At 42.5% G+C, this 14,158-nt stretch overlaps 1 protein-coding gene across 1 annotated transcript in view; it reads left to right on the top strand.

The window, feature by feature from the left end:
- Positions 1-14,158, top strand: part of PHACTR1 (phosphatase and actin regulator 1) — a 305,302-nt gene that overhangs the window by 235,817 nt on the left and 55,327 nt on the right. The window contains exons 6-7 of the mRNA XM_074146816.1: positions 5,000-5,185; positions 6,207-6,413. Coding sequence (XP_074002917.1) covers positions 5,000-5,185; positions 6,207-6,413 — 393 coding nt within the window. The remainder of the gene's footprint in view (positions 1-4,999; positions 5,186-6,206; positions 6,414-14,158) is intronic.

A 14,158-nucleotide genomic window follows, 5' to 3' on the forward strand; every position in this document is an offset into this window, starting at 1 on the left:
CTCATAACCGAATCAGGTTTTGTCATCTTCCATTTCCAGGGTTATGTGACTTGAGTCTTCTGCCAGTGCAGGCAAAGGTTGCAATTTTTTCAAATACTGTCTGCTTTTAGAAAAATAGTAAGTTGAAGAAGTATCTGATGAGGCACCCGCTGTTCTAATAGTTTGTGGGTGGGCAGTGCCAAGAGGTTAAAAATACAGCTTCCACCTGCAACTCAGAACATACCACAGCATTTAGAATAACTCACATCTTTGCTAAACCATTGCTCCCACACACAGATAAACAGCTTTGATTTTTTATATTAAGGTGTAACCGTCCCAAAAGCATCTGTCTTTAGAATTACCCACTGTTCCATGGTGCCGGTCAAAGAATTAAATCTACTTGTAGTATTTTGATGCCTCTTCTTTTATCTGGACATAGATGAGATTACCTGTAGTGTTGTGGTTTAACCCCAGGTGGCAACTAAGCACCACACAGCCGCTCACTCCCTGCCCTCCATGGTGGGATGAGGGAGAGAATCAGAAGGGTAAAAATGAGAAAACTTACTGGTTAGATAAAGACAAAGTAAAGCAAAAGCTGTGGATGCAAGCAAAGCGAAACAAGGAATTCATTCACTGCTTCCCATCGGCAGGCAGGTGTTACGCCATCTCCAGGAAAGCAGGGCTCCATCACGCATAATGGTTATGTAGGAAGATAAATGCCATAACTCCAAACATTCCCCCCTTCCTTCTTCTTCCCCCAGCTTTATATACTGAGCATGATGTCATATGGTATGGAATATCCCTTTGGTCAGTTGGGGTCATCCGTCCTGGCTGTGTGTCCCCCTCTCCCAACTTTTTGTGCGCTCCCAGCCTACTCGTTGATGGGATGGTGTGAGGAGCTGAAAAGGCCTTCACGGCTCAGCAACAACCAAAACCATGAGTGTTTTATCAACACTATTCTCCTCCCAAATTCCAAACACAGCACTATACCAGCTGCCAGTAAGACAGTCAACTGTATCCCAGCCAAAATCATGACACTCTAGTGAGGAATTTCTGAATATGAGTCTGAACTGATTGCTTGCTACAGGGATGATGGCGCAATGGTTCTGCAAAGAAACATGGGCAGTCTTCATTTTTTATACTTTTGTATTTTTGTACTCTCTATCTAATCAAAATGATGGATTCAGACCCAAATTTCAGGTTACCTAAATCCTGACAGGATTTCGAAATGGGGCACTTATGTGCTAATGCAGGTTTTGTGGCAGTATGTGAGCATAAGTTTGAAGAAGTGGCTTTGGTAACACAGCAAGGAGGCAGAAGGCACGGCAGCCACTGGAGAGCCAGTTGTGCTGCAGTTTCAATACGCTTAAAGGATTTGAACTCCTGCAGAAGTAGGGAGGACATCCAAGCGTCAGCCTGTCTCAAGCTCCACAGGATTCCCCAAAATCGGGGGTCTGCTTAGAGACTGAGGATCCTAGCCCCTATGCTAAGGTAGCCACCAAGGCTAGGAAACAGTCCTGAGGGCAGGTCTTGACCACGTGCAAGAACGCTCAGTTTTTCATCCCCTAGCCCATGGCAGCCATTGCAGAGAAGGACATGACTTTTTTTCTGCTTTCCTAGTTTTTGCCATCAAGAATCCTTGCCTGGACAGTGTTATTTGAGAGCAGGCAAGTACTGAAGGAAACAACCCAAAGTGGAAAATAACTCAGGATTTCAAACTCTCATCATTTTGACTTCCTTAGCCATTTGTCTGTGGAAGGAGCTCATGAGCGTGGTGCTTTTTGGATATGCAAGTTCTCTAGTCCAAAACATTCAGAATGAAAAGACACAGTGAGAGGGTAGGCAGAGCTCCAATGTAAAGAAACAACAAAAGGAGCGGTCTGTACCAGTCAGTGTGATGCACTGTGGGCTGCTTCACACCAGGCAATTTTTGAAAATGTGCCTGAAAGTGGAAATGGCAGGTGAGTTCAGGAGTACAAACCATGAGTAGGGGGCACATATTTTGAACATACCATCTATGCATTTCTGGGCCTTTACCCCATGGTGTTATTTTCACGTTAAGGTGAATCAGAGTGTCTGGGTAGAGTCCTCTGCATCAGAGAGTTTCCTCTGAGGTCCCATTTCTTCAGTGACTTGGGGTGTGTGGAGCCTCCTGCGTAACAGAAGAGCAGCCTTCATGTGTTCCTTTTGCTGCAGAGGTTAAGGTGACTTCTCTGGTCCCGTCCAGATCCAGTTGATTCAAACTCAGCTGGCATTATCAAGCTCATGCATTTAGGGAAGTTCGTTGTCCACTAAGCAGCAGCAGGCTCTGTGAAAACACAGCAAAGGACTTAGCAAGTGTGAGAAAAAAAGATTACATACGTTATCACTCTGCAAAATTAACTTTAAACTCATAACCAGTTCCTGAAGACTAATCACTTCATCTGTGTATATGTAATAATTGCATTACCAGGATTCTTTTCATTTGTCTGTCAGCTAACCAACATAGATTTTAGTACTTTAAAAATAGTGAGTAATTTGCCTCTTATATCTGGTTGTCAAGCATGTCTCTGATCCTGGATTAATTCACACTAAGATATTCTTCATTCTACAAATTATTTCATCTGCATCTTCGATCTGTTTGCTGTACTTGAGCAGCTCCCCATGTAGTTCTCCTTTAAGTGAGATCAGATTTAGGGTGTATATTTCAGTCATGATTCTCTGTCATGTCTGATGATTTCAGTCAAATCCAAGGACAAGTTTTAGAGTCTAAATGAATATTGTACCTATTCAGGAGGTAAAATTAAAAGAGTTTATGCTGTCAGTACAGAAGGCTCTCATACCTGTTATTATGACAAAAAGTAAAAGCCAGAAGCTTATCTCACATTTTACTTTTTTGCAATTGTAAACCTTCAACAGGTCGTTTGAATGCTATCTTCTTCAATCATACTGAATATACCTTGAGAAGTGCAAAGTGCACTTAGGACAGTAAGATTTCAAGGTGCTCAGCATGTTACAATAGGCATCCCACTTCATTAAAAATGTGTAGACATGCCTCCCCAAAATAATTGTTACTGGTTTTGTCACGCATACTTTTTGTCTGCTCACAGTTACAGCCTAATTTAGTCCTGCACTGAATTAATGAGTATTGCTGAACACAATCACTGCCTTTCATTCAAGAAACAGTTGTTCTGCATAAGAAACAGTTATGCTCTTTCATGAAACCAGGTGACTGAGACAACAGCAGCTCCTATCCCGAACACGTGTAAAGGTCTGTGTTTATAAAAGGGAGGCAGAGCAACCACAGAATACATAGCATTTCCACCCAAACAGCTAAGTCAAAAAACATTCATACTGGCTGAACTGCTGTTTGATTTTTGCTGCCTAGGGAAATAAATGGGTTTGTATTGAATGACCACAGCAGTTAAAAGGAGACTGTGCTGCAAATAGTTGGCCAAAAACTTTGGTTTTGATGAATGTTGCCACCTTTTAGCCAGCTCAGTTGATTGCTCTGAAAGCTGTGGGTCAGGTTTCAGTCTATTATGATGTGGCTGTGTACCATAATAGCTTTCCAGGTCTTCAAAAAGCCTCCAACAAAAACAAGAAAGTCAAGACCTTGGTATTTCTAATAATTCCAAAATAAGCAGAAGACCATCTTCACACACTGTGGAGAAGCTTTAAAAGGCAGAAACATAGTTCTGAATACTTATCAGCTAATGTACTTTCAGACTTGTTAATTGCTGTTTCCTGATGCTTAAGTGAAACTTAATTTTTTTTCTTGTTTCAGTATTGTTTTCCAGTGTTTTGCACATCTAAGACCTGCAAGGGGAAAATGTACACTCACTTGAATAATGTACATCTCCACTCAGTACATTGAACAGTAATATGGCTAATCAGAAGTACCCAAAAATCAAGAACCAGATCCTGAAATCCTGAGTTTGACTTAAAAGAATAATTTAAATGCATAGTAAAATTAGGCTCCATTTATTTGCCTGCTGGTTTTTAGCCTTACAGGTCACATTCTGGTTATATTTTCAAGCTTCCACTCATAACCATGGAGGCTGAACACTTTCCTTTATAAAATTGTAATTGAGATATCCATGTAGTCATTGCCTCCAGGTACCAGAGTGCTGTGCATAACAAGTTCTGAGATAAAAATCATGCGGGTTGACACCATAGAGAATGATCTGATCCCTCACTTCTGTTCTTTATTATTCTAATGTGAAGTGGCGTTTGACAGGAAAGAAACTACCAGCTGCTGTTACAGAAATTTTGCTCACAGGAGATATTAATAATAACTTTAAGAACAGGCTTTCTAAATAGAAACTGCTATATCCCAGTATCAAGACCTTCCACCAAAAAAAAAAAAAAATTATTCTCTCCCTTACTTAAAATCTCGATGCTGGGAGCTGAAATGTTTTTATTTGTGTGCAAAACAGGGACATAATTCTGTGGTTTCGCACGTGTCCCTTATAGCATAAAAATTGGTTTAAGGGAAGAGAATAATTGTTGTTATTATTAAAATATCATATACTGTGTATGTTAGTATTCTTTAAGAAAGCTCCATAGCTTCAGTTCCAGCCCATTCTCATTCCTGACTTCCCAGCTTCAACAGAGACAGAGAGAAAACAGATTTTGTGGCCCTGGATGGGGCCACATGGCCCCATGCATGGAGGATGGTCGGGAACCATCCAGCTTAGACCATGGATCATAATGACCATCATAGGGTAAGCAAAGGATCAACACAGATATTTGACAGATCTTTCTCAAATCTTAATAACCCCTTAAGGCAAGTAGAATGCTATCAGACTCCTGTGAAACTGTTGTGGACAGAACATCACAGTCAGACATCTCCAAAAACTGCACAAGTTGTATTTTTGAGATACAAACCATATTGATTTGATCCTTATCAGTCTGATCTCGGTTCAGGTTCCTCATTTGCAAGCAAGCTAATGGAGATAGCAGATTTCATTTTAAATTATTTCTGCATCATATTTATGTGTCTTCTGTTGTCATTCTGCTTTCTTCCAACTATGAACAGATGGGGAACTTTCCATACCAAATGAAGAAGGAGCTTTGGAGAATGGGCAGCCTCTGGGCTCCGGGCAAGTGCTGAGCTCCAGCCAGGTATCCCTGCCAGCCCTAGCAGAACTGGAGTCAGGTCCAGCACCTGGGGAACCCTGCTCATACGAGGTGCTCCCAACCACAGAGATCATGGATGGGACAGGTAACATCTTGTTTACATTATGATGTAGGCACTCTAAGCTGTTTGAAACAAGTTTTTGACTTCTAACATTTGGTGTCTAGCCCTGAGAAATCCTTGTCAAAGACAAAAGTCTTCCAGTGGAGGAGGTGACAGCACACATATTGTCACTGCATGCTCCATGAGAAATTTTGACTGACTTGGCGTAGAAGACAGCTTCTACACAAGTAACCTCTTCATGAGTAAGGCAAAGTCCCTGCACTTTGTGGACGTTTAAGAGTAGATTTCTCTCTCGCTGTGTCTCAGCTGTGCCAATGAGCTCTAGAGCAGAGAGCTCCTAACGTTTTTAACCCTAGGGTACAATGTCATGCCATTTAGCTGCCGCGTGTTGTTGGGTGATGTTCACACCATGCATGTTTGAGAAGCTAACGCAGCCAGCTGCCCTACCCTAGGTGAGGCTCTCTGCACTGCTTCCCCAGCCCGTGCAGAGAGATGGCAGCGCTGTGCATCTAGGTTAGCTCCTCTTCCTGCACCACTTAGTGCTGAGAGTTGTGGACGAAGGTCGAGTGAGGAGAAGTGACTGGTAGAAGTGTTCATCCATGATCCTGCACAAGTATGCGGCCTCTTTGAAATGCAGTAGGCCTCCTGAGGTGCCTTTGCATTTATAGGATAAGTTTAGAGACCACCTGCTAACATATGTGGTCCTGAGCAAGCTGTGGTGACAGACCATCTGAGATGTGACATTTTAAGGCTCTTGGTTTGTGTTCAAGATGTGGGAATACGTCCCAGCCTGGCATTAAGGGAGCTGGCTTCTGTCAGAGGTAATGGGAAATTCGGCTGTTGTGTAGATGTGTGTTACTCCTGCTCTTTCTCTTTTTCTCTCTTTCTTTCTCTTCTCCTTTCCATGTTATATGATGTTCGAGTGAAATCTATTAGTCGTTCTTAATCTGCATTGCTGCGCTGCTGTTCTTGTCTTACTGCGCCTGTATCCGCTGCTGCTTTGCTCGTAACGTTGTTGCGTCTATGATGTGGTTGTGTCCTCCAGTGTCTGAAGAGAGCCCCACATCCAATGAATCCGGCGTCCTCCTCTCCCAAGATCCTACAGCTAAGCCAGTCCTGCTACTTCCCCCCAAAAAATCTGCCGCTTTCCCTGGAGACCATGAGGACACCCCAGTGAAACAGTTGTCCCTCCTCAAACAGCCCCCTGCCCTGCCTCCTAAACCTATTGCCAGGATTGCCAGCCATTTAACTGGTAAGTAGGTGTTCCTGGACCCTCAGCACCACCGTTTCCCTTACAGGAAGAACCCACCCTTACAGCAAGGTTCCCAGTGTCCTTCCTCCTTCTGTAACGGTGTTTGCACGTGTTGTTGTGTGTAGTGGTAACGTGTCTGTGTTGTACCTAGGGCAGGGATCACGGAGCATTTTCAGCCTATAACTTCATCAGGGTTGCTTCAGGGTGCTTCCCCTCTCAGCTGTAATTACCTAAGACCGCCGCTGCGTTTCCTAACCCTCCTCACTCCTATTCATCAAGATTTACCATCACCACAAAAATTGCAGGATGTGCTTTGATAGGAAAGGAAATATCAGGAAAATATTAGGATGTCTTTAAATGCCTTTAATGAGAAAAGGGGTGAGGGTTGAGGGGAAAGGGAGATTTTTGGTTTCTCCTTTGGCCCTTCATTGCTTCTCCCCTCAACTGCCATCTGGACAGGTTCCCCCTGCACACACCCTGTATTTTTCCACCTGTTTGTCTTTTACTTGGCCCCCCAATCCTTAGACAGGCCATTCTGTCCCATGGCTTCTTGCCATTTTGCTTCCGTGCTCCTACTCCCTGCCTAACTGCTCTCCCTTTCCACCCTTGCTCTGACTACTCCCCTGCCACTGGTGAGTTCTGATGATGATGGGCAGCTCCAGTTCCCAGTCACCAGGATTTTGTGTCCTGCAGCTTATGCTGCACTTTATTTCTCACTGCATGGCAGCTAGCAACTGTGGACAATACAGGCTCCTTTTTCTGTGTTCCAGATGTTTTCACAAGTGTCCAGGCTCTTTGGGATTCAGAGCTCTAGGTACATGTGGAAAGAGGATTGGTGTGTCTGCTCTCTCCAGTCTCTCATTTAGACCACCAAAGCAAAGGATGGCTACACTTACACAGACCAAAAAAGGTTCCCTAAGTGCTTGCCTGCACCTTTTGAACAGTCTGCTTGTAATTTCAGCTGCTGCCCAAGAGACAGCACCTCAAAATACTAAGTTCAAGACAAGGTGGGGTGCACCTCTGGGGCAGCTACCCATCTTCTCATTGGGTCAATGTTCTTGTGTTAATGCTGCCCTGATCTTTTCAGGGCTGATGTGAGAAATGCTCAGACCCTGTTAGTACATTCTAGAGGTTTGGTTTTTTCCCTGACAGTTAATACCCGTTTTATTTGGGTTAAGAGATATATCAGGAAAGAGCTCATTAGGAAAGAGCATGTTCTGGTTTTCTCTCATATCTCTACGTAGTCTTTTCGTGTTTCTGTTCAGATGACCACACGTTTTTGTTCTGTAGAGTTTTGTTCATTTTATGTGAAATCTCTTTACTTTCTCTCCTGCCAAAGTCTACACATAATGCTTAATATTTTGCCTTATACTACAAACTGAATGGGCAGTTCTGCAGCCTGCAAAGCAGTATTAATGGCTTCAGGTGAGGACAAAACCAGCTTCCTATGATCTCCCATAATACTCTGTCCCAATTACAAGAAGCTGCTCAGAAATGAGGCCAAAATGGAAGAAATAAAAAAATATCGGAATAGCATAGGAAAAAACTCAGGTACTAAAGGTCCTTCATTCATAAGCCTTTCTTTTATAAGAGACAACAAAAGAATCAAAGGATGAGGGCTTCTGATGGGGTTTATTTTGCAGCTGGAGATTTTGTGCAAAGTAGAGTCAGACTCAAGCTATCAGCATAAGTCAATTGCTTGATGGTGACAACTTTCCAATGAAAGTGAAACAGAACTGTGACTTCTCTTACTTTGTGGTGGCCTTTAGTGGTCTCTCACCCAGTCATAAATGAACTCTTGCATGTGCACATAGACAAATTTTTGCATGTGCATATACAGAACCCTCAAGGAAAAGGAACAGAGATTCACATTTAGTCACAGGGCCCTAATTTAACTGACAGGTATTCCTGGTAGAACTGAAAGCCTCGTTTATACACACCTTATAAATAACAGTATTAAACTTATTCTTAAGGGTCTTTTTACTTTGGTGGTCTAAAGGATATATGTGTTGTTCAGTGCCTTGTGTTCTCCACTGGTAGTTATTTTAGCCATGTATAATCTTTGGAAACGAGCAATCAATCCTAATGAAGCACCCTCATCAGTGAGAAGTAGAATTAATGCTATTCTTTTACTAATTGCTCCAGAGATATCTTCAGCTTGTGTGTGAGAAAACCAGTAAAATCTGAATTCTGACATTTGAGGTGAAGAGTTTTCTGTTGTTGTTGCATACCCATTTTTCTACTGAAGTTTTTGTGAGAAGGTTGAAGGACAAATGAAAACATACTGGCCTTGGCTAGTGGAGAGTGACAGTGGTTTAATGGTCTGGTAGCTCTGTTCAAGATGACTGCAAGGGGAGATGTGATCTTGTGAGAAGGGTTCAGGTACCCATCTGAAAATGCAGAAGTGCCTCAACTTCTGTCTTAAGATATATATATATGCATATTTTTATTTAATAGAAACTTGTTTTATACAAACATATATTACAAAAACGCTACAGGCGTGGTCAGCAGCAAAAAAAAAAAAAGAGAACTATTTTAAATACAAAACTTGAGGAAAGAAAAGCTTCCTTTGAGTCTGACCACCTTCTTGCTGTGAACTTATCCCGATGTTCTTCAATAAAGGCATGAAGGCTGACTTACAGGGTTTGGCAAAGGACATAATACAGGTTTTAGAAAGGGAAAAGAAACATTCCTCATCTCTGAAAGCATTTGTGAACCATTTCAAACATCTATCTGCCTGTGCCAAGACAAAGATTGTCCGTCCCTTTGATAAGAAATGCACATAAAAGAACAGGCCTAAAATAAACATGTAAGAGTGCATTTAATTTTGGGAAGAATGAAAAGAAAAAATCCGTTTTAAAGGTGACAAGAAGAGAAAACTACCACTAGCAAATATAAATCACACAATGGCATGCTTTTTCTCAAGGCTGAGGTACTGTGGGGACAGGGCAGTGCCGGAAAGGGTACAGAACCAAGAGAGGACTGCAGGTTAACCCCGAGGAATGGTGCCGCTGCTGCAGAAGATGCTCCATGCGTTGCCTCACACCATCTCCCATGGTCTTGATGATGATGCCTCCACAGGGAACATCCCTATCACAGCACTGGGTCTGGAAGTGCCCGTACAGCCCTAGAAGACAAGCAACTCTAGGAGAAAAACATGATCCTTAAATGTTTTGATACTGTTGTTCCACAGCTCTGCATTTTCTGTTGGCCAGTCACCTCCTGGTGAGCCTTCTACTGGTTTTCAGATATGTTTATTATAAGGCAATGTTCATAGACAGAATTTCTTTCATCATGTAATTCTCCAATATCCACATGCAGAACCCAGGCATTTAGAATAACACTTGCAGCCCCCTTTGTGGAAAATGTAGGAGGAGCTGAAATAGTTATCTGGGACCAAATGTAATTGGAATGCTGGGGTAAAGTCCCCAGATTATCATAAAATCTTGAGTGGCCAAAAGTGACAAGAAAACTGGTCATATCTGATTTGGTAGACAACATAGTGGTGTAAAGCTCCTTTTGACCTTGATTCATTACACTGTTCTTACCAGCACAGATAATGTTTTCTGAAATTAATTAGATATTTTCCATTCAAACAATTGAATCACCAGTAACCGATGAAGTACCCTAAAACATCAGAGAATAAAATATATGCCAGTAAACTGGGATCTCAGCAACACCTGATTGTATTTGAGCCCAGATTTAGCCTAATATTATGGTAGGGTGTAGCCTTGGTCGTATCTGACCACTCAGCTATTGTATATAAGCTTTGCAAAACCTTTTGTGTTCTCTTGCTTTCTTCATTCAAGATTTTGAGGAGAGGAATAGCACATTTTTAGTCCTGAGATTGTGCTTTCTAGTTATGTCTCTGTAGAGTAAGAACTAATTGATAATTAGAGGGAAACATTTAATAGGGTAGAAAGCGTTGAGAGACCCCAAAAGTTATTTTTGATAATGCAGACAAGCCCAGGATGAGGTTTGAGAACATGGATGCCTGGTGTCCTGCTGCATTGCCACAACACAGCTTGTTGTTAGTTACAGCATTATAACAGTATTTACAACTACAATTTATCCAATAAATATTCTCTGCAGTATTTTATAACACAAAAGTCAGATGTGTCTCAGAAGGCTCCTCTGTAGATGAGCCCAAGACATTATCCACAAGCTTCGTCCTCTGTGACGTTACCTCCTGCAGCCTGCTCTGGCAGGCTACATTCATGAAGACAGGTTACGTTCATCTGGGGGCAGTGGACAATCCTCTTTCCACGGTGTGCTTGAGGGGGAAGCAGCAGAGCAAAAGCAGCTGTCCTTCACCAGCAGTCCCAGGCTCTATGGGAAGCTGGACCCTGATGCAGTTGCTCTCTCCACACTTCCTCTGCCTGCCACTACCTGAAGGGGAGGACCTAGCACATACAGGTACCAGGAAATCTTCTCATCTTTGAAACCCTCTTCAAGGCTCTGCACAGGAATTCATACAGAGCTGTACTTTGCAACCTTTAGGCTAAGCATTCTTGGTTTGTATTCTCCAAATTCAACTTGAAGCTTGGATCCAAACATGGAGCAGAAGAACAGCAAAGAATATCAGTCTTAAATCTTCCCTGAAGATACGGCTGCAGGTCTTGCCATAGTCAGCAGGAGATGCATAGCAGATATTTCAGAACAGTTTTTAACTTGTTTTCATGAATCTACTCAAAAAACTCATTGAAAGAAGGAGAGAGGCTCCCATTGTTCAGACACAAGTGATTCCTGGAGAGAGGACCTCAAAATGTAAAAGCCACTTGTCCAAATGCTATCAGCAAATATCAGGCACATCACCTCGTTTCCACTGTGGAGCTCCCGTCAATAGGCAACGCTGGGTTTTGCACATTTTTTTGCATGTTACTTTGCAGAATTAATTACTTGGATGGAATTTAAAGAGTAACTCATTAACTTTATGATAAGTTGTATTACTTGTAGTTGTATGTAGTACAGCAAAGGTCATAGTATAACGTTCTTCAGGTGGGAAGGAACCTCAGCAAGCCTGTAGTCCAACCTCCCACTCAAAGCAGGGCCAGCTGTGGGATCAGACGAGGTTGCTGAGGGCTTTGTCCAGCTGAGTCTCGAAAACCTCAAAGGATGCCAACTGCACAACCTGTCTGGGCAGCCATTTGGCTCTTCTCATGGGGGAAGATCTTTCCCTTATAGTCCAGTCCAGAACCTCTCTTGTCTCCCCCTCCACAACTGTGAAGAGCCTGGCGCCACCTTATTGATAATCTCCTCATAGGTACTGGAGGGCTGCTGTTAGGTTCTCCCCAGCAAGCTGTCTTTTCTCCAAGCTGAATAAGCCCTGGTCCCTCAGTTTCTTCTCACAGAAGAAACTTCTGAGTTGCTCCAGCCTGCAACCCTTGTGGTGGCCCTCTGCTCAACTCATTCTAGGCTTTTGGTGTCTTTCCTGGGGGGCCCAAAGCTTGACACAGTAATGTAGATACAGTCCAAGGAATGCTGAATAGAAGGGGAGTAATCACTTGATCTCCCGTCTGTTCTTCTTCTCATACAACCCAGGAGGCCATTGACTTCCTTGCTGTCGGGGTACAATGCTGGCTCCTGTTTGGCATCACAAGGAGTCAAGAAAGAGCTTTTCTCCCACTGGCAGGATAGAAAACATAGCCAGCTCTGCCACAAGCCCAGGATTCCCAGGCGTGCCCTCTTACTGCATGCAGTAGTTGTGTTGGGGGAGGATGTGAGGATTTTAATGAGCTTTTCTAGCAGCCCCGCTGGAGCAATATTTGTTACCATACATCCAGAGCTTCCTAACACTTTGTTTGCAACAGGTATATGTGCAACATGTGCTGACCAACTCTCCAGCCATGTTCAGTAGCTGGGAAGCATCATATTTGGTGTAGTTAGTGTAGAGCTTCAGTGTACTCCAAACACATCAGAAGAACCACATGTGGACCTTCTGTGCCATGAATAAAAGTTTATTTATCTGTCTCCTGAAAATAACAAGAGGAAATGCAGCAACTACAGATATTAGCAAAATTATCTACATGGAAGGAGTAAGGGGTGGCCTCTTTGTCATAGGTCTCATCTGCAGCAAATATTGTGGCATCCACAACTAGCTTTTAAGTAATTTATTGTCATCAGCAATGTGAAGGTTTCTATGTTTAACATCTCTTTCATCAGTTCTGGCAGTTATTATTTAACCATGCACACTGCTGAGTGGTCACAACCCTGCTGGGAACCAACATCTTGCAAAATTGCTCATTGTTCTCTTGAGAATGAAGAACCTTAGCCAAAAGAGATTAATCAGACTTGCACACCTGGCTTCACACAGTTTGCTTCTCTGCCGTCACACGAGTGCTTTGTGCAATGATTTAAGACTCTGGTAATGTTCCACTGAGAAGACACATATCACAGATTCCATGTTCATATTTCCACTGTCCAGCTTCATATTCATCTAGAGATGTCCGTGTCTGATGGATATACCATGCTGGAGACGATAACTGTTTCCATCCCTGGTTCATACATCACATACATTGTGAAATTAAAACAAACAGTGGAAAGAATTATAAAACACAGTCATCTCACTCTTACATGCAGGGACAAGTTGTTCTCTCATTTACTCCAGATAATGGTAGTGCAGTTTCCAGCAGCATGCTTGGAGCCCATGGATTTGAGCAAGGCCCCATTTGTTCAGCACACTCACTGGTCTGACCATGTCTTTGTTACTGATGTCAGTGAAGATATACTGATACATTTCCAAGCGAATGGATTGAACTCTCCTTCTCTTGGAGTCATTCTCCTTTCAGCCATTTTTTTTAACAAAGTAGAATTCTCCCAAAGGTGAAGGGCAGACAAGTAGATTTAATGCCTCTGGTTCATTTTCAGGGCTCTATTTAGGTATTAGGGTCATATTCAGACAGGTTCAAGGACTTGGGTGAAACACAGTCAGTCTGAACAAAGCCTTACGTTAAAAATAATGGACAAGATTTTTGACAGGTGTCCAGTGAAGTCACCCTGCATTGATACCAATGAAAACATGTTGATGTGAAGGATTTCTTTAAATTTAAGTAGAAACTAAACCTTTGTTGTGAAGAGTGGAAACCAGATTATGCACATCTGATTCATGATGGAGTATGTGGTTACTTGGGGTAATTAAGCTGGACTTATTCTCCCATGCAACTGCAAAGCTGCAGTGTTTCTGTCACAACTCTACTAGATGAATGCTTGCATGAGAAAGGAAAAGAAATTTTCACAATATATTAGAAGAAAGATGGAAGGATTCCTGTTTGCTTCATACCTGAATCATTTGGCAACACTCCCAACATGCAATATTGATCTAATCTTCAGGATCACAGAAGGCAGCAAACCTAGTTGATGCTCCCAGTTATTATTTTGTCAGAAGCAAGAGGTGCCTGCAGTTGGGATCTCTTTGAATTCACTATTATGGAGGACTTCTCTGCATCTGATGGGGCGTCTAGGTGCACACACTGTCAGATGAAGATGTTAATTGAGATACAGCAGAAAAGGATCTAAAACCAACAGTCAAACCTGCACTTTTCAAAATGGAAGTTCAAATCTCAGTGCAGTCTTTGTAATTCAGGACTAGCTCTAGAAGTGAAATTGCCTGGAGCACAAATGTATGAAAGCACTTTGTTACTACAAATCCCATAGGAGCCTTATTCTCAGGGCTGTATACAATTTACTCTTTCTGTTATTTACCTTTTATTGAGGATGGTGTGTTCTTTTATGCAGGATACAAAGAG

The sequence above is a fragment of the Numenius arquata genome, chromosome 4 (assembly GCF_964106895.1).
Source record: "Numenius arquata chromosome 4, bNumArq3.hap1.1, whole genome shotgun sequence".
In the NCBI taxonomy this organism is placed as follows: Eukaryota; Metazoa; Chordata; class Aves; order Charadriiformes; family Scolopacidae; genus Numenius; species Numenius arquata.